Source organism: Mirounga angustirostris, unplaced genomic scaffold (assembly GCF_029215605.1).
Source record: "Mirounga angustirostris isolate CCGP_5_RB_7025 unplaced genomic scaffold, mMirAng1.0.hap1 SCAF_2, whole genome shotgun sequence".
NCBI classification, from domain to species: Eukaryota; Metazoa; Chordata; class Mammalia; order Carnivora; family Phocidae; genus Mirounga; species Mirounga angustirostris.
The window spans coordinates 93,076,685-93,097,586 of record NW_026991710.1 but is presented as its reverse complement, the minus strand read 5'-3'; the positions used below and the strand labels follow the sequence as shown (position 1 = coordinate 93,097,586).

Sequence of the window (20,902 nt, the reverse complement as noted above, 5' to 3'; positions counted from 1 at the left end):
GTGAGAGAGAAAATGAAATCCTGAGTACAGAAATTAGCTAAAGATTTCAAGCTCACGGGAAAAAAGGTGGTCCTAGGGAAAGATGTTGAGAAGGGAGGTAGCAGTCAGAGAAAATGAGGGTTGGTGAGCAGTTAAGAGGACTTCAAAAAGCTTCTGATTTATCCAGAACTCTTATAGCCTATCTTTTGTGTCTCTGTTACAACACTCTTCCTGTCCCAACATTCTGGGATTTCTGTGCTAGGCATCTTCCCTTTACCCTCCAGATCCACGCATTGCCTTTCTGTCCTCTGCTCCAAGTCTGACAGAAAAAGCTCTCTAGATCGTAGTAGGGGGCTACCTTGCCCTCTGGCTTCTGGTTGGGTATGGGAAATGCAGCAAGACAGGGAAGCCACTCTGCAGAGGATCTCCTTGGCCTGGCTGTGTCTCTTTTACCAAAGGTTATGCTCCATCCAAAGCAGCCTCGGCCATCCAGCTCTCTCCTCTGAAGTTCTGGTATCCTCCCTCTCACCTCGCAGGCCTGGGGTTGGTAATGAGCCCTGCTGTTGCTAGCTCCAGGGAGACTACACTATCCCTTGTGCCTTCCCTACAGTCCACCCACAATGTTAGAAATAGATTTATATATCCTTTAGATAGGCTTGATCATATTCAAATGATCAAATGTGAATGTGCTTTCTGTTTTCAGTTAGGACCTTGAGTTAGAATGATACTTTGCTTTGTTAAATCTACTTAGCTAGTACTAAGATACTAAATACCCAAAATAGACCTTGCAATTTTGGATATGTAGGAATTAGCAGGAAAAGACTGCCTTTCCAGGGGGAAAAAAAAAGCTATTTAACTACTGTAGTTGGGATGCTGAGTTATTTTTAAGTTTGCCAGAGAGAAGCCTAAAAAAAGAAACTGTGCAGGCAAAGCGATTAAGATGATTATGCTTTTGTATCTTGATAGCATACTTTGTGGTGGAAGTACAGAGCATTAGTTGCTATTTAAGTTCTATAACTATTAGACATAGTTTGATTTCTCAATCAGATTCTTGGTGGGGGCTTCATGGAGAACTAGAGCTTGAGAAATCCAACATCTCAAAAGAAGGCATTACAGGCAATGGTCCAGCATTTGGGCTCTGGAATCACAGAGGCTCAGGTGTGAGTCTCAGGTCAGCCACCACGGATGATTCTTTCTAGGCTCAGCTTCACAGTACATAAATGGAGTAATTTTTCTTATCCCATTCAACTCATGACCTCGTTTGAAAGATGAGGGGACTCTGCCTTAAATCATTTTTAGAAAAGGTATTGTTTTTCCATGGAATACATAAAAGATCCATCGTGTAATCATGTTGAAACCTTCAAATACTCTCAGAATAACAATAGGAAAATATGAAGAACACTTAAATAAATCCATAAGATCATCAAAGAGTAATAAGGATTACATTGATACTAAATCTGATGTCATTTATCTGCCCTTATAAAGGATATAGGAATTATATCAAGTTCAATTTTCCCAACATGCTCAATCTGAATAGATCTTAAATATTTTCTATAAGTACAGTATCTCATTATTGCCAAAAAAAAAATCTTTTTTTTAAATATTTTATTTATTTGACAGAGAGAGAGAGCAAGAGAGGGGACACAAGCAGGGGGAGTGGGAGAGGGTGAAGCAGACTTCTGACTGAGCAGGGACCCCGATGTGGGGCTCAATCCCAGGACCCTGGGATCATGACCTGAGCTGAAGGCAGACGTTTAACAACTGAGCCACCCAGGCTCCCCCGCCAAAAAAAAATCTTATCAAGGTTTTGTATTCAAGGACTTTTTTTACTTAATTTTTTCTATTAAATCTTAGGGGCAATGATCTGTTCAATATCTTTAACTTAAATACTTAAGACTGTATTTGAAGGTTACTTCCCCCACCCCCCAGAATGGGGGAAGTAACTTTCTTTGTTTTCTCTTTTTTTTTTTTTTTTCACTAGAATCAGTTCATATCACACTATGATGTCGATAATCCTTAAAAGGTTAATCAATCAGCAGTAGAGGGACACCACTTTTCCAGCTGGTAATCCACAGCATTAGCTTTTTACAACCATTTCTTTCCTTATCTTTTTCCTTCCTCCCTCTCTGCTTAGATTGTAGATGTTTCCTGAAGTCTGTGTATTAACACAGGCTCTGCTAATTACGGCCCTGTGTGTCCTAGGTCAAGTTACATAACTCCTCTGAAAATCATTTTTCCCCTTGGTAGTCTCATTTCTCAAATAAAGACCTCCATATTTTCCTAAAAGCAGTTAACACATACGTCATAAACCATTAGGAAGAGGGAATAAAATGATATTTGTAGAGTACTTAGCAGGGTCCCTAGAACATCACGTGCATATGACAATTGGTAGCCACTATTGTTGCTTTAATTATTGTGATTCCTTTCTCTGATATATTGGTTTTTGTTCATCATCTTTTAATGTTTTTGTATACTTGTATTGCTTGCATTGCAACATGTATTTCAATATTTTAACCTTATATGGAGTATCTCCACATTTAAATAATAAATGTTTAGAAATAAAAAAGAATAATGCTCTTAATAAAACCTGAATTAATAATATCATTTTTAACTAGCTATGAAGTTTCTGTTTTAACATCAAAATGAGGTTTTTCAGACACCAGAGAACCAGAACTCTAGTGAAAATGTCTCAGTTTCACACTAAATCCTAATCAATGGTGAGAATGTCAATGAGATGCAAAATGTCTCAAAGTGCTGGTAGAAGTGGGGAAGAAACAGTGGGTAAGATTTTTTTTAATCACCCCTAAGCCTCTACATACTTGCTATCCTCCAGATAATGAAAACCTTATAAATGAGAAAAATAATGAAAAGATGAAATGGAAAATTCTTGATAGAATATACTAGATTCAGAATGTTTATGACTAATATGATTGCTAGGGGAAACTGAGACCCCTATGATGAAGAAATGAAAGAAAAAACATTATTTTTAATTCCTTATCTAGAAGCTCTATTGTAGTACCTAAAAAGTCAAAAGTAAATGTAAAATTTTTCTATTTTAAAATATATTTTCAAAAGACAAAAGAAAAAGCTAACCAGATTCCTTTGTTTTAATAATAAAGTATTACACTTCCAGAACTAACCTTCCAATTCCAGACCACAGCCCTTGATTTCAGTATTACCTCCTACCTGATTTTGCTTTTGGTAAAAAAAGGTATAGGCATATTGGTTAGAGACAGAATTAAAAGAATCCAACTGCTTTTAAAATCCTACTTCTTAGAGATGAGGAATGAATGAACAGAATGCCCACACAATGTATACAATTATAAAATCTATTTCTGCTTTATAAAATCTTGAATGAAATTCAATTTATTTGTATATCTAAAGGCTGCACTGGATGAAATATAGTCCAAATATTCTCTTCACAGAAGGAACCAAGGCTTACATTTGATTAACTTGCTTAAGAACAATTATTTAATGGCAGAAATAGCATAAGAGCCCATTTCTTTCCATATCTTAGTATTCTTTTTATGAAAATGCACTATTTGGAGTTAGACTTAAATTACATATGCAAATGTATGTAGGCCATGCAAATTAGAACATATTTTACAGAACGAAGCAAATATTGCAATGATCAGTAAAAATAAAATCAATTGCCTCAAAAATGAATGAATACTCCAGAAAAATATCAGTAAGAATAATGTGGATCCTTAAGACATTGGCCCAGATAAAATTCTGTTGCATTTACCAAGTGCTTTCTTTCCATTGGTACTCTCAATTATTAGAGAGTCTCAATAGAAACAGAGAAGTGTAAAGGGAGACATTATGTTAGTAATGTACTTAAAAGAGGAGGCACAGAAACTCTTTTCTTTAAACATGAAGAACAAGTAGGCAAAGCACGCAGCATTGTGCATAATTGTTCCAAATTCTGCATACCTACAGCACAGCAAGGGAAGAGGGATGTCAACAAAGCGAAGGGTAAAATCATAAAAAGCTCTGATGCAAAGACAGTAGACAGTAAAACAAAGATCTTGACAGACAAAGCAAACCACTCCAGAACTTCCACGTGATAATATGACATAAATGTTCTGGACCAAATGTCTTAGAGTAATGAGATTAAGAAAGCAACATTTCCTGAGGTCATTAAAAACCAGAATTTATGAAGGCACCTGGGTGGCTCAGTTGGTTAAGTGTCCAACTCTTGATTTTGGCTGAGGTTATGATCTCAGGGTCCTAGGATCCAGCCTGGGGTCTGGCTTGGCACTCAGCGGGGAGTCTGCTTGAGATTCTCTCCCTCCCCCTCCACCCCTCCCCATGCTTGTGTGCATGTGCACACATACTCTCTCTCTCAAATAAATAAATAAAATCTTAAAAACAAACAAACAAACACCAGAATCTATAGCCTGGGACTGGTGTAGTCCCCAGACGCTCAAAGATGATAAGGCTTATTAAATAAAAACATTTGCTACCCTCGAGATTTGCAAAGGAACTAGATTTGATCCTTAGTCCTTTGACTATGAGAATATAAAGTCCCAGGATTAAACAAAGTGAAGATAAAATGCATAAGGGACATATCCTATCACTATCTTTTACAGACTTCTCACACCATATATTTCAAAATGTTCACATTATAGGAATGTTTAAAGTTTTGCTGAAGTCTATGATTAACCAAATCTATTCCAGAGAACTAATACTGAAGTACTAGTTTAATGTTTAAGGAAGTAACTACATATAATTTAACATAATAAAGAATTGTGAATAGCTAAGTAATTGACCCACACCACTTTCAAAAAAAAAGATAAATAGGGCGCCTGGGTGGCTCAGTCCTTAAGCGTCTGCCTTCAGCTCAGGTCATGATCCCAGGGTCCTGGGATCAAGTCCCCCTGCTTGTATTCCCTCTCTCGCTATCACTCTCTCTGTCAAATAAATAAATAAAATCTTTAAAAAAAAAAGATAAATAATAATATCTAAGAGTTAATTCTCATACAACCGTATGAGATAGGTACTAATATCAGCCTAAGTTCAGAGGAGGTACTAAGTAAACTGCCAAGATCACAGAGCTAGTAAGTAGTAGAAGTCAATTTGAAATCAGGTAGTCTGCCTTCAGAGGCTGCACTTTGAACAATTATATTCTCCTATCTTATCATCTATTTGTTGGCAATATATAGAACTTTGATTTATATTTTACTTAACAAATTTGAAATGAATGAAGGGCATGGCCTCTTACCAAATGGGAATAGTAAAGGTGCAATATAATAACCAGATGCCTTGTTCCATAAGCATATAGCAGATCTCCTGCTCAGGTCAGTATAGCATAATCACTTAAGAAAAATGATTTAAAAATTGGAAAGTTAGAAGCAAAAGATTATCAACATGTATTCACATATTTTATGTAAAAGCCACACCCTCATAGCATAATGTATGCTTATGAGTTTGGGTTTTTGAAATGTATAGCTAATAATCAGAGATGCTTCAGTTCAATCTTTCATCTTTGTTCCCCAAAATAAGCAAGGACTTGAAAAACCGTCTCATTGAGGGGCTAGCATTTTGTTTCCCCAGCACTTCTCAGCAAATATTAATTCTACTTGACAATGAGAAAACTTTAAATATTGTATGAGATTTAAATCGAATCCAAGAAAGCAATTTCCTTGAAAACACATTGCTTGTATTTTGGGACTGGTATTTTAAGGTGCCTGCTTAAAGAATACAAAAAACAAAAATGGTAGGAAATTGAAAGAACAGAGACACTCACCCTAGTTTTGGCATCGATCTGACCACCACGATCCAGTAAGAGCTTCACCATGTTTGTGTTTCCCCTTTTGGAAGCCACATGCAGAGGAGTGATTCCGTTCTACACCATGGAAAGACCAAACAAGAGCATGTTGGGTATGACAGGGCATGATGGTGAAGACTTTGTGTTAGAGGGCACAAAGAAGGCTGTGACCTATGTGGTAATTTGATTCAAGTTTACTAAAGTTTCAATGTCTTTGATTTTTATGGGACAAAAAAAGCACACAAACCACAAAGCACTATAGTTAGAGAATGAAAAATGGAATGAAACTGCATAACTAAGTTAGCCCATAACTACAACATAAGAATCAAATATACACATTACACTGTACACATTGTCAAGAGACAAAGGGAGCACTTTCATACAAGAAAAAAAATTCAGATTCTACTTAGGACCGAGCCCTAGGCCAAGTCTATCTTTCATTACAGTATCCATGCACTGAAAGATTCTGGGATCTTAGAGTTTCCTTTGCTTCAAAATAGAATACACATATACACATTCAATAGCCATTGGAAAAATGATTCTTAAAAACACCTTCTTCAGAATAATTCAGTATGAAAAACAACTTGAAAATAACTCAACACTGTTTCAATACAGAAGACTTCTCAGGACAAAACACCATATATATGAATTATAGTTATTTACTTTATTGGCTATCCTCTATCATCATTATGGCAAGAATATATACCTGACTTTTTGTATGTCATAATTTTACAAATATTCAAATATTGCATTTACTGATTCATATTAAGTACACTGTTTTGTAATTACCATGTAAGAGAATTCTTTCCAGTGAAAGCTTACCATCAAACATATAATGCAACATGATTTCTTGTTACGTATTTTGGTAAGACTATACAAGCGAACTCTCAATTCATTAAAAACACTTTTCTGTCAAATTGTGTGCCCCATCATCATTAAAACACTGTATAAATGTACTTATACATTTGAAACTTAATGTTCTAACAGTTTAATTTTTTATTGACTTGAAGCTGCTCGTTCATCACTCATGGAGTGATCTTTAAATATAACTACTCACACTGATGTCAGAACTAATATCCTCCTTAACTGCTGCAAATGATCTGTGTACATGTTAATTGACACATTCTTATTTTTCATTTCTTTGGTCATGATGACTTCATGTGATTCAAAGAAAAAAATAAAAAATCTAATATATCCAGCACAGATCCAGACAAGGAAAAAGAAACAAACCTTTACCGTTGTTCATTTTTACTTTAGTAAAATGTCCATTCACTGCTAACTAAAATGAGAAACTATTTTAATCCATACCCTAGCTGTAAAGTCCACAGCAGCTCCCCGGTTTAGAAGAAGAGTTGCCACGTTAACATTTCCATAGTGGGCGGCAATGTGCAAAGGGGTAAAACCACTCTATGGAAAGCAAAGAAAATGACAGTTGGTAAAGCATTTCACCTCCGTATGTAGCAAGCCCCGGGATTAGTGAAGAAAATCACATGGCAATTGTTTACCTAATATGTGAGCAATACAATTAAGATAATAAATGCTTTAATAAGGCTCTTTAAATTTTAGTGCTATAAGGTAGTAAATAACTAACTATAGAAGCCGGTAAATAAATACCCTGCATTTCTTGGCAACATTATCTCTAATTAGCTTAATGATTTATCTGTTTATGAGATTTATTGTTTATACAAAAGCATGTTTCTTGAGTTGGTTTAGCTTTAGAGACAGAGTATGATTAAACAACATAAGGTTTTAGCCATAGAATTAACATAATTATGAATAAAAAATTTTTCTCCAGAGAAAGACTCAAAGCTACTGCTTTGTTTTGTTTGGGGCTTTTTAATAAAAACAAAAAACAAAAAAATAAAACAAAACAAAAACCTAGCATTGGTTGGCATTGTGTCTTTGGAACTATGAAAATGTTATGAGAAACTCTTACAGAGGATATACTATTCATTCCACATCATTTACACTGTCATATTTGTCTTCTTTAACAATTGTGTTTAGTGAGACTAGGTTGTTATAATGAAAAAAAGTTAAAAAACTAAACAATATACCTGGCATCAGTGTAAATATCAAATAAAGAAAAAAATTCAGCCGTGCCATTTTCACTATAGAAGTATATTAACTCTTTTATTATTAAAGTATGCAAAAATGTATTACCCTTGCTCTCCATAATTTCGTCATTTTCTTTACTCAAATAAAAGATGATAGGAACAATAAAGACTGTTCGTATAGAACTGGATATCAAATCCTGCAGTTTTGAAGTTATTTTGTATCATTCCCTTTTATTTGAAATGAACTTTGATTTACATAATATTGTTTTTAAGAAATATTATCTAAATTACAACCATTATTTTCCTATTCACTTGATAAACAGTTTTTGGTGACTTTGTTTTTCAAATGTCTAAATAACATTCGGCTATTTTAGGTAATAGAAATTCCTCTGTGCTATCAGCCAAATTAGCTGCAAATAATTTCTGACTATAGGGAAACAAGACACAAAATAAGAATAGTACCTATCAATCCAAATCCCACACTTGCAGTAAAGAGATTTTTGTGTCTACATGATGCCAAATATTCATGTCAAAATGGAGGGAAAAATCAGTCTACAACCAGGCTGTTTTATAAAATGTCAAATTTTTGTATTTTAGGAAATAACTGACTGGAAGTTTTTCATTTTTATCTTGATATCTCCTGTCATCCAGACATAACATTAATGTAAGTCTATCCCTTAAGTTACAATTTAATTTCAGAAAAAAAAAAAAAAACATAGTGATTGCTTGTGAATCATTTTCAAATTATTTTTCTCATTTGCAAAAATTAACCAATTTATTGTGTGACACAGCCTCATCAACCATCCAAGATGATGCCTCAGACTCAGACTTTTGGAGTATCCAACACAAAGCTTGTATAAGCCCCTCAGACGAACTCTTGCCTGATTGCCATGAAGGTAGAAAGCTCAGTTCACTTTTCTACAGGGTTATCAATGGAAGGGTTCCCCTCTTTGTTACTCTATTGTCCTCAAAGAAATATTTCTAAATCAGTACAAATCTCCCCAAACTGCTGCTTTCAACACAATATTTAGAGCCAAAATTGCTTTAAAAATATCTCTTAAACAATCACCAAAAATCACCTAAAAAATTAGAAGTATTAAAATCAGTAATTAAGATATCAATTTATATGATTCCAGTCTTGAGCAATTTCACCAAGGAACTGGGCATTTTTTTTTTAAATCTATGTCCTAAGTTCCATGCACAGATATGGGACAGAAGAAATAATATGACTAACTCAAGTATTCACATCTATATCACATATATTCACATCCTATCAATAGGTAAATTTGTTAATAAACAAGATATTAGTTTTAGAAATACACTACTCTCAGTAAAAGCTAAACAAATGCTCAAAACCTCTCCAGGTCTACACCCCAGTGATCATGAGATGTTAGTCTAAAGAGTCCCCTTGACAAAGGGAAAATCAACCTACACAGTCACTTGCCTTTGAATACAGGTTAATTTTTACAATACACTTTCAACAATGTTTGTGTTAGTGCCTCCCTGTAGCAATGATCAAGAAGAGACTGCTAAACACACACACACACACACACACAATACCAAGAGGCTTCTGAACTGAATGTTCCTGGGGATCAATGTGACTTATTTTGGTATGTGGAAAATAGATGATTTCATATCGAGTATTGTTAAGACTTAGCAAGATAAAAGCAAATGCTTTGATCATGATATGCTCAATATCACTATTGATTTTGTACCAGGTGGTTAAAAAAGTATGGGGAAAAAAGGGCAACTGCAAGGAGATAAAAGGATAAAACAGTGGCAAAGAAACCTCCTTAAATTTCACTTTGCTAAACTCTAACCTGAGAAATCTCATTAAGAGAAGATCATATTTCTAACTGGCAAAAAGTAAATAGTAAAGCTCACTCAGAAGATACATAGTAAGGAAGAGTTTCATTTCATGCTCTATTCTAATAAGCCATTTAAATACTTTCACTGATAAAAAATAGCTTCTGATATATGTTACATTAAATTTTTTGAATGATTCATTTGCCTTAATTATGGGAAAAGTTTTAAAATTAATTTCCTACTAATGGAAATTCCAATCATTAGTATGAATTAGTGAGCATTTATTCCAATTGGGCAAAAAACTAAAATCAATAAAAACAAGATATATTTTGGTATAACCATAATACTGTACCTCAGTTGTCCTATTCACCATCATCTGAAGCAGTGTTGTGTGGGAAAAAGAGGGAAGATATTACACAGTGCAAAATGAAGGAAATGGTCAATCTGCTCGCTGTACTTGGATACACTGTTTCAACATGCCAAAATACATTCTACTGAGAAAAGAGACATCCATAACACTACATAATACAATTTTATCTTTCTAAAATTCTGCTTGTATTACTTCTGATTACAAAGAGAATAAATAAGCAGATTTCTAAAAAGCTGAACCTCATCGTTAAAAGAAAATTATCTTTAAATTTTTTTTGTTACTATACCCAATAGACAGTCCCCTTCTTTCTGAAATACCTCTGAAAGTAATTTAGCTCTTTCGATGACTGGAAGTACTTTTGCATTATCACCATGGCCTACTTCTTTATCATCCCCCAGGAGGAACCTGGCAGCCGAAGAGTTCCTTTCCACAAATGTGTTCAGCTTTTACCTTGGATTGTACGTCAGCATTGTGATCGTTCTGAAGCAGGAGTGCAGCGGATTTGGTGTCATCTTTCCTAGCTGCAATATGCAGAGCTGGCAGCCTCACTTTCCCTTTGGTATCATTCTCTAAGAGGATGGCCACTGCCTGGTTGTGTCCTTGCTGGAGTGCCACCGCGAGTGGCGTGAAGCCATCCTAGTAAAATGGAAGAAGAAAAAATCTTCCATTAATTTTTGGAAGCATGGGATTCAACTCTCAGCAATGCCTCTAATGTTTAAAATAATAATTAAGATGGAGAAGAAATGCAAAAGGATTAAATATTACTGTGAAGATTAAAGCATGGCTAAAATTAACAACTCGGGAAAACAACAGATGTTGGCGAGGATGCAGAGAAGAGGGAACTCTCTTACACTGTTGGTGGGAATGCAAATTGGTGCAGCCACTCTGGAAAACAGTGTGAAGTTTCCTCAAAAAGTTGAAAATAGAGCTACCCTATGACCCACCAATTGCACTACTATGTATTTATCCAAAGGATACAAACATAGTGATTCAAAGGGGAACAGGCACCCCAACGTTTATAGCAGCAATGTCCACAATAGCCAAACTATGGAAAGAGCTCAGATGCCCATTGACATGAACAGATAAAGAAGAAGTGGTATTTACACACACACACACACACACACACACACACACACACACACACCATGGAATATTACTCGGCCGTCAAAAAGAATGATATCTTGCCATTTGCAATGACGTGGATAGAACTAGAGGGTATTATGCTAAGTGAAATAAGTCAGTCAGAGAAAGACAAATACATATGATTTCACTCATATGTGGAATTTAAGAAACAAAACAGATGAACATAGGGGAAGGGAAGGAAAAATAAAATAAGATGAAAATAGAGAGGGAGACAAACCATAAGGATGCTGAACTCTAGGAAACAAACTGAAGGTTGCTGGGAGGGAGGTGGGTGGGGAGATGAGGTAACTGGGAGATGGGCATTAAGGAGGGCACTTGATGTAATGAGCACTGGGTGTTACACGCAACTGATGAATCACTAAATTCTACCTCTGAAACTGATTTAAAAAAAGATTAAAGCAATTGATAATCAGTTATTCACCATACTATGGACTGGCTTCATCAGATTGTTTTCTTAGTTTCTGTTCTACATATCTTGAAAAACATCTGCATTCCCTAACAAAGCATACTGCACATAAGATGTGCTTAAATGTATGTTTAGAATGGGAAAATAAAAATTAGAACCAACCTTAAGTAACACCATCTTATAGAAAGGAAAATGTGGGGAGGGTAGAGATAATGGAGAACAAATCTGACTGAGAATCAAAGATATAGTAGCCAAGACAGGGAAATAAATTATGTGATTAACTATGCAAGTTGCTAAATATCCCTGTATTGATTAGGGAGAACAATACTATCAATGGAATGGTCTATTACCAATTAATTTGGCAAGTTTGGGGCATAATGTAATCTAAAACCTTTTGGTAAATAAGGCTAATTCATTAATTTTGCACTTTGTTGAATGTGATATTATTTAGATCATTTAGATATAAAATTACATGTGCTAGGTAATGAAAAAAACAGATTTTTAATTCTAAACTTAGAAAATAATTTAAAAAAAAACAATAACACAGATCATCAAAGTTAGAAGAGTTTTAGGAGTAGAAAGTTGGAAGCCATGTTTTCTGTCTAGAAACAGGTATTCAGTTAATGGAAAGGTGGCAAATAAATAGAAAAAAAAATATATATGCTAGGCTCTGTTTATGTTAAAACCTCCCTTACTCCACAAAAACTTGAAAACAAGTCTCAGCTAGAAGTTTCCATTCATAGAACAGATGAGGGTAATAGGATCGTACATTAACAATTGCATTTTAGGGACAAGAGCAATTTACCATAATCTAACTACCTGATTTGTTTCCAACAATAATCTTTTCAAACTGTAGATTGTTTTGAGCAAAAATGATTTCCTATTGCACTACCACAAAAAGACTTGAATTTGTTTTAATAAGAATTGAATTTTAAATAAACACATCACTTAATATAATGGAAGAGTAAACCATGTAGTGTTGTAAAATGAAAAATAGTAGCCTAAATTTAGAGCTTTGTTTGGCACAAATTAAGCACTCTGTGAAGGAGGAAAGAACAGGCTTATCATCATATACATATTTGATTATCCACTGCAATACTGTGAGAGTTTCTATAAAAAGAGTGCGAACTTTGTTTTTTCTTAGAGACAATGCATTTGCTGACAGTACAGAACCTAATTAAAAAGTTTTTAGCCTTCAATTTTGGTAACACTCAGGAAGAAGGAGGCGAATGAAGAGTTATAAAAATGGTACTGGAGGGACAGAGGATTCCCCTCAGAGAATTTAACTTTGGATGTCCACCACAACGATTTCATTCTAATCCACACTTCACGGGGGAAGGGTAAATATCTGAAATGATTTTTTTCAAGTACCTCAACTGACTCTATGAAAAAGAAACTCCTATTAAAATTCAGTAGCTTCATTTTTCATCATTTATTTACCAATGCTAATTGCTATAATAGGAAATTTCAAATATTTAAATATTTATTTTCAAACATGGGTTTCATTGCCATACTGAATAGTCGCATAATTATCTGATTTTTAAAGTGGTCACAGTGTCTTGATTAGTAATTAATTTTTACAAATTAGTCTACCAGTCGGTTCAGAGTAAATGTCTCCTTTAGGCATAGTCATACATGTGCACATGAGACTGTAGAAGGTGTTTGGCAATACAACAAATATCAAACCATAATCAGCCATAAAGCTCTGTAAGGACAGTAGTTTTCTAGAATGACAGACTATAAGGGAATGTGCTGAGGTTTGTCCATATCTGTGTTTCTTGATAATCATTAGGGTCAGCAGTGGGGGATTAATCAACTAAGTTTATATATGTCGAGTCAGGAAAAATTAGGATTTTGTTTTTAGCTAATGAGAATAAGCTGTCAGAAAGTTATTGCAATTGGCTCCATAAAAAGTTTTCTGCCAAAGGGACTGGAAATGGATTTAATAGATTACAATGATCTCTTCCCCGAGTGCAGGGTAGTGGGGAAGTCATGTTTATTTCACCTAAAGACTTAATTGTTCAGAAAGGAAGTCACATTAGACATTAAAAATTATCAAGTTAGTTTCTGGATGACAAACATCTATCAGTCATCTTCCACTCCAGGTCAGGAGTTTTAAAGTTTTATCAGTGGAGGCACAGAATGTGAAAAAGGAAAAACAAAGACTGCATGATCTGGTTGAAAGTAGGGAGGAGAGGCATGGCCCAGTGGAACTCTTTCCCCTTCTCTTCTGTGTCACCCACTTCCAACCTTCTGGTGGCCCCTTGAGGCAATTTCTTCAAACTCAAGGGTTTCTAGAGCATCGCTTAAAAATCACTGTTCTAAGCAACCACTGAACTTGCTCCTTAATCTGCCTAGGCAAAAATGGGAAGGAATAACAAAGCAAGCTCTGTTTACTGGAGGATATGCATAGGAAAAGGAAAGTGATGTTCTAAGTTGGCCCACTCTAACCCCTTCTTATGTCTAGATGTCCTGAATATGCTGATACTGAATTGACTTTGAACATTCTATTTAGTTGTTGCTATAATCATAGTCACACAACTATGTGCCATAATTTGTGCTTCAGAAAATGTGAACTTTTTCTTTGTGACATACTCCTCATAAAACTAACACAAATACCTACAAATCATTTCTGATCATTAAAAATTATTCCTTTAAAGAACTGAATTGGATCCTAACAGATAAAATATTGAAGAAAAGGGGTGCCTGGGTGGCTCAGTTGGTTAAGCGACTGCCTTCGGCTCAGGTCATGATCCTGGAGTCCCCGGATCGAGTCCCGCATCAGGCTCCCTGCTTGTTAGGGAGTCTGCTTCTCCCTCTGACCTCCCCACTCTCATGTGCTCTCTCTCATTCTCTCTCTCTCAAATAAATAAATAAAATCTTTAAAAATAAATAAATAAATAAATAAAATATTGAAGAAAAGAGATGGGTAGAATTTACTGTCATCAAATTTTAGAATAGTATACAAGGTCCCCAAACCTAGAGAATGGCAAATTGATGGAAGCCAGAGCTCATGTAAGAGCAAATTGACATGAATCCCAAATCAAGGCATAAACTCATTCAACTGTGTATACTGGGTCATTCGTTTATGGCCACTGTTGTAGATGACAAAAGCAATGTGAACATTCCTAGAATAATTTAGACAAAATAATGGAGATCCCCTGCAGGTGGATATAAAGAACGTGGACATTAAGATCAGAGAATTTGAACCTATAGGGTTGACAGTCTCACCTCAGTAGCAGTGCTCTGATTAGCTCCATTTTCAAGCAGATATTTTACAACATCAATGTGGTTCTCCTGGGCAGCCATGTATAAAGGAGTGAAGCCATTCTGAGGACAAACAATAAAAAAAGACATCTTTAACCATTTGTAAAGTTTAAACTAGGAAAGAATACCAGACAAGGAAAAAGAGAATACTATGGAGGAAACTCCTGAAATGATGAAACATATAACATACCTCCACAATGAATTATACATATATTTACTATTATAAAACTAACTACAATCAGAGTGAACCAATTCCCACACACAATTCCTAAAAGAATGAGGACAAACTGACATGGAAGCAATATTTTCCTCATTTCCTGTCTTCGTTTCAGTTTCAGAGATTTACATTTCCCATCACCTAATGCTGTTAAAGCTAAAAATATTTAGTTTCCTAATATAATCCTGTAACATACATCAAATTCTCACTATACAAAATATTTATGTAATATCATCTGTATTTATTAGCTCCTAAACTATGTAAATGGACCACCATTCTCTTGATTGTACACACTTTAGCTAGCACCTTTAAAGGTATAAATTATTGCTCATTCCAAAACAGGCTGGGAGTGATTGCAAATCTGATTGAAAAAGTTAAAAAAAAAAAGCTCTATGTTTCAGTATTCCAATTGAAGTGGCATAGTTTATCCTGAACATCTTTATATTGTTTTTTAAAGCTGTTCTGAAATTCTATCATTCATTAATTCCCATATTCATTTATTCAGTTATTTACTAAAATCTGACCACTGTAGCTGGGACATCACTGGGATACAGTAATAAGACAGACATCTGCCCTCATGAAGCATACACTATGGTAATATTATAATAATATTATGTAGTCAGAGTTTTAAAAAATCACTGAAATTATATAACTTGAGTTTAAAATTAAGTTTAAATAGGCAAATTTTCTTTTTATCAGATCCTTTGCAATAGGTAACACCACATGTAAAAAAAAAGTAAAACTTTGTAAAAACAAAATAGAAAACACGGAATAATTCATAAACTCTCAAATTGAACAATTCTCTCAAAACAATGTCAGAGTCTTAAACATTGTTGATTCCCTTAAAAATTCCACGCATTAATGAGAATAAGCAAAAACATAAATGAGACTTCAGGGATTTTCAAAAACTTAAAAGGAGAAAAAATAACTATTTTAAAAAATTTTTCTATCTGCATTGTGTAAGTGTGGAAACATTATTTAAAATGGCCAAGACCCAGCAAAATATAAAAATCCAGAGTATACAAGGAAAACAAGAAAAGACATTTTAAATTTGATTATAAAAGAAAATCCGCAGGCTTCAAATGGAGGAGGAAATTTTAAAACTGAGAAATATTGTAAGAGGAATGAATTGACAACTTTGTAGGATTCAGGAATAACTTGCTGGCTGGATAGCATATTTTTTAAAACAGAGCAAACAGGTGAAATCTTGGGTATTTTAAGAACACTGAAGAGGTGGCGGAAGGACAGAATTAGAGATTCAAAGGAAGGGAAAGCCAGTGAGGATGGTTAAAAACAATGAGTGGGTGTGGGATGGGGCTCTTTCATGACAAGTAAAAAAGCAGGATGCAAAAGAAAAAAAAAAGAACTTTTAATAGAGTAAAACAATTTGCTTACATGTTTTCCTCTGACAGACTTGTGTATAGATCAGGAGAAAGGGAGACGGACTGTGCTTGCCGGATCAATAGGGAAAAGAAATGTACCATTCTTAGGCTCCTGGCCTGGGTCCTGGGCTCTAGAGGGGCCTCCTCTAGCTGAGCTGGGCTGGGGATCCAGAGGCCCAGGGGGACACGCCCACCCTGATCCCCACAGCTCCCCTGCTTCCAGACCACACACCAGGCATGCAGCTACCCAGAATCCTTGCCTATGCAGCGCCCCCGTGTGGTGCCAGGGCTTGCTCAGACTCCGTCTTTGGGTTCTCCCAAGGGTCTGTTGCCATGCCCCCGCTGTGACACACTGACTGATGGCCCCCCAATACGCCCTCATCTTAATCCCTGGAAGTAGTAAATGTTACCTTATATGGCAAAAGGAACTTTGCAGCTGTGACTAAGTTAAGGATCTCGAGGTGGGGAGATTAATCCTGGATTGTCCAGGTGGGTATAATGGAATCACAGGGGTTTTTATTTATTAACTTATTTATTTTAAATGTAATGCATGACTAAGCAAACATGTATGCATATCCTCCCCTCTTTTTTCTTTTAAGATTTTATTTATTTATTTATTTGAGAGAGAGAACGAGCAAGAGAGAGCACAAGCAGGGGGAGAGGGGCAGAGGGAGAGGGAGAAGCCGACTCTCCGCTGAGCGGGGAGCCTGACTCGGGACTGGATCCCAGGACCCTGAGATCATAACCTGAGCTGAAGGCAGGCGCTTAACCGACTGAGCCACCCAGGCGCCCCTCACAGGGTTTTTATAAGAGTGAGGCAGGAGGTCAGAGAGGAGAGAAGACACTGTACGGCTGGCTTTGAAGATGGAAGGAGGGGATGTGATCCAAAGGAAAGAGATTTTCACTTACAGCTTCCAGAACCAGCAGTGCCAGCACCTGGGTTTTGGCCCCATCAGACTAATTTCAGATTTCTAAAATGCATTTGCGGTCATTCGTTACAGCAGCAACAGGAATCTAGCAGACACCCCTAGAGTTGTTTGCTAGAGAGGGTGGAAACAGTGAATGGACAGAGCTTGAATGTGTAGGTCAGGGTGTCCACACCTTTCCACGTGACGCTCGTGTGGTATGGATGGAGCCAGGGATGGGCCAGGAAGAAGAACCGGCTGCAGGCCAGGGGTTAGAATCAGCACACCCCCTGCCACAATCCTGCGTGGAACTCCAAGGTTTCCGAGAAGTCTACATTTGGACCTGTCATGTTGTTATAAAGATATATTTGTCAAGGTGGAAAGATAAAAGATACATATGTAACAGCTTGATAGACAGCTTTTAATTTTAAAATGTGTATTGTAAGTGGGCCTCTTTTTCACTCATGTCCTGGGCTCTGCAAGTGCTGATAGCGGGCTAGTAGCAGAGAGAAAAGGGGGAAATATCCACAAGTAGTACGTGGGGGAGGGGAAGAAGGGCAGTGACAAACGAACATTCAGGATCTTGGTTAGAGTATGCCATGAATCCCATTTGTGCCTGGAGCCACAACCTCAGTACGCAAGGGCTTTCAGCAGTGTAGGGGATGTAAATACGAAGAACAATAAAAATAAAAAGAATTTGTTGAACTTCTGCCATATGATATTCACTGTGAGAGATGCTTTGAACATGTCACCTCAAATTACAGTGATCATGTATCTCTGTTTGCCTGAGACAGTCTAAATTTATGTGTAGTATCCTGGAGTAATTATTAATAGCATCTCAGTTTGGATGGTCAATTAAATGGCCTAATAGTATCTCTAATACTTAGAATAGCGCTGCAACATTGGTACTCTCATCCCCACTTGGTTTTTTGGTTTGTGGTTTTTTTTTTTTTTTGAGTAAACTCTACCTCCAGTGTGGGGTTCAAACTCGTGACCCCGGTATCAAGAGTCACATGTTCCACCGACTGAGCGAGCCAGGTGCCCCTATCATCCCCATTTGAAATGAGGTAGCTGAGGCTCAGACATTTGGGTAACTTGGCCAAAATCTCACAGCTAATAAGTGAACCAAAAGTGATGGACAGAAACCAGTCATGAATAGTCTTCTTCCCTATATGAAAGTCGGGACTTGATCCAATAGATGTGTGATCCTCAGCCTGGCTCTGCAACAGAATCTCCTGAGGAAACTTCTAAGAATGCCTAGGCACTACCCTGTCCCCTACTGAACTGGTGTCTCCATGTGTGAAGCCAAAGCACCTGCAATTTTTAAAAAGCTCAATTCTTGAAGTTACCTGAAGAACATTGTTATAGGTGATACAGAACAATTGAATGGTTTGGGGCAGGAAGTACCATGATCGCAACTGCATTTCAGAGAGTTCACGCTGGTGAGCACTAAGTGGACCAAACCTACTCTGGTTTGGGGTGGTAGAAGACAAGAATGAAAGTAAGGGGTTAATCAGCTTTGTAGTATTTGCAATAGTGTATTTAAAAGATGAAGGAAGCATGAGCCAAGACAACATCTTGGGTAGGCGAGGGAGGGAGCTATTTACTGTTACCAAATATGTGAGGTAAGAAGGCAATAAAGATTTACCACAGGTCCTAAAGATGTGGGAAATTACCCTTTCCTTACTTATTGATGCTACTTAACAAGAAAGACTCCGCCAGATAATGTGAAACATGCCTCTGGGTAATTGGGACAGGGCATAGTAGCATTTTAACAGCACTGTAAATTTTATAGGAAGACTTTTATCTCTGCATATAAATAGGTTAACAACACAGGATTATTGGCCTGTGTTCATGCATCCAGGTGCTTTCCAATGTACTATGTCTATACACCTTTCTAAAATAGTCTGGCTGCATGTAGGGATAAAAGTGTATGTATTTTCTTCCTGTTGGTGTGAAAAAGTCAAAGACATCTACAACCTGGACTGATACTTGGAGGATGCAAACAAGCACAAAATTACCAGCTGTCGTAGTAGTCTCAGTGTGACCAATAGGTGCCTCTACCAACCGGTTATTAAATATTTTGAACATTATTCCTCTCCATAGCAAATTATTAATTATTTTCCATTCATTTATATTTATTCAACAAAAATGTGTTTGGTGACTTTACTGCTAGGCATTGTGTTTAGCATAGTGATTCAGAGATGAAAGGCACAGTCCCCGCTAATTAGAAGCTCACAGTCCAGAGGCTGAGATGGGCAAGTAATATGTTACAGTTCAGTGAACTCATACATAATTAGTCTCTTAAAAAAAAAAAAAGAAAAGAAAAAGGCAAAGAAGTGGGGTGCCTTGGTGGCTCAGTCGGTTAAGCATCCAACTCTTGATTTCAGCTCAGGTCATGATCTCAGAGTCCTGAGTTCAAGCCATGTCTTGAGCTCCATGCTGGGCATGGAGCTACAAAAGGAAAGGAAGGAAAAGAGGAAGGAAGGAAGGAGGGAAGGAAGGAAGGAAGGAAGGAAGGAAGGAAGGAAGGAAGGAAGGAAGGAAGGAAGGAAAAAGGAAGGAAGGAAGGAAAAGAGGAAGGAAGGAAGGAAGGAAGGAAGGAAGGAAGGAAGGAAGGAAGGAAGGAAGGAAGGAAAGAAAGAAGGAAGGAAGGAAAGGGAAGAAGGAGAAGAAAACGAAGTTGTTGTTACACGAGGGATATAAAGAGAACATTGAAGGGCACAGAACTAAGCTGGATGAGGAAATTATATTCAAAGGAAGTCACTAGGATTGACATTTGGTAGACACGGTAAGTGATTTGGTTTGAACTGAATCATGAAAACCGAAGTTAGCCATAGAAGCAGGAAAGGGATTTCAAACAGCGGAAACCCCATGAGAAAACAGTGAACACCTAGGGATCTGCAGATAAATCCGTGCGACCAGCAGGAGGAGGAGGCTGAGACAGGCAGGGATCAGTTCCCATGTGCCATGTTAAGGAGTCTGAATCTTATTCTGAAGCCTCGGGAATCATGGTTTTAAGATGAGGTTTGGCATGATCACATTTTCATTTTAAAATGAATTTGCCAGGATTGGGGAGGAATTGGAAAATGGCCAGAGTATACTCTGGAAAAGTAGAAATAAGGCTTTTGTAATAATCCAGATGAGAAGTGAGAATTAGGAATATTAATTTGATTTTGATATTTTAAAATGTAATTATATGTAATTATTTATGCATATTCTACTTAAAGGTTTTACTCTGCATGATTGATCATATTTGATAAAATGTCTCAGATTCATTGAGAAGTTATAACAGTTTTCTTCAAATCCAGAAATTATGCTCTTTCAAGAATTCATACACATGTAATATTACAAAAAATGTTTTTCCTGTTTTCATTAGTGATATAACTACAGTAATCAGTGATATAAACCAGTAATCAGGTTTTTGCCACTGGTGAGAATTTCCTTAGGTAATTGGATTATCTGGGAAAATTGAATGAACATGAACTAATATTTATATATCTACCTATCAAATGCGGATTTACTGAAGCTTTTCAGAACATTTTAAAATCAGCTAGACCTATTGATATTTGTATGTCATTTCAAAGAAATTATACAGAGGTA

The 20,902-nt window shown here is 36.4% G+C and overlaps 1 protein-coding gene across 28 annotated transcripts in view; it reads right to left on the bottom strand.

Annotated features, from left to right (window-relative positions):
• Positions 1-20,902, bottom strand: part of ANK2 (ankyrin 2) — a 224,613-nt gene that overhangs the window by 127,035 nt on the left and 76,676 nt on the right. For 14 of the 28 annotated variants that reach the window (XM_045880577.3, XM_045880549.3, XM_045880548.3 and 11 more), the window contains exons 5-9: positions 14,760-14,858; positions 10,430-10,615; positions 9,962-9,985; positions 7,058-7,156; positions 5,729-5,827 (exon numbers count right to left, since the gene is read on the bottom strand). In XM_045880577.3, the coding sequence (XP_045736533.1) occupies positions 5,729-5,827; positions 7,058-7,156; positions 9,962-9,985; positions 10,430-10,615; positions 14,760-14,858 (507 nt within the window). The remainder of the gene's footprint in view (positions 1-5,728; positions 5,828-7,057; positions 7,157-9,961; positions 9,986-10,429; positions 10,616-14,759; positions 14,859-20,902) is intronic. The other 14 variants (XM_045880578.3, XM_045880550.3, XM_045880556.3 and 11 more) reach the window with 1 other exon arrangement.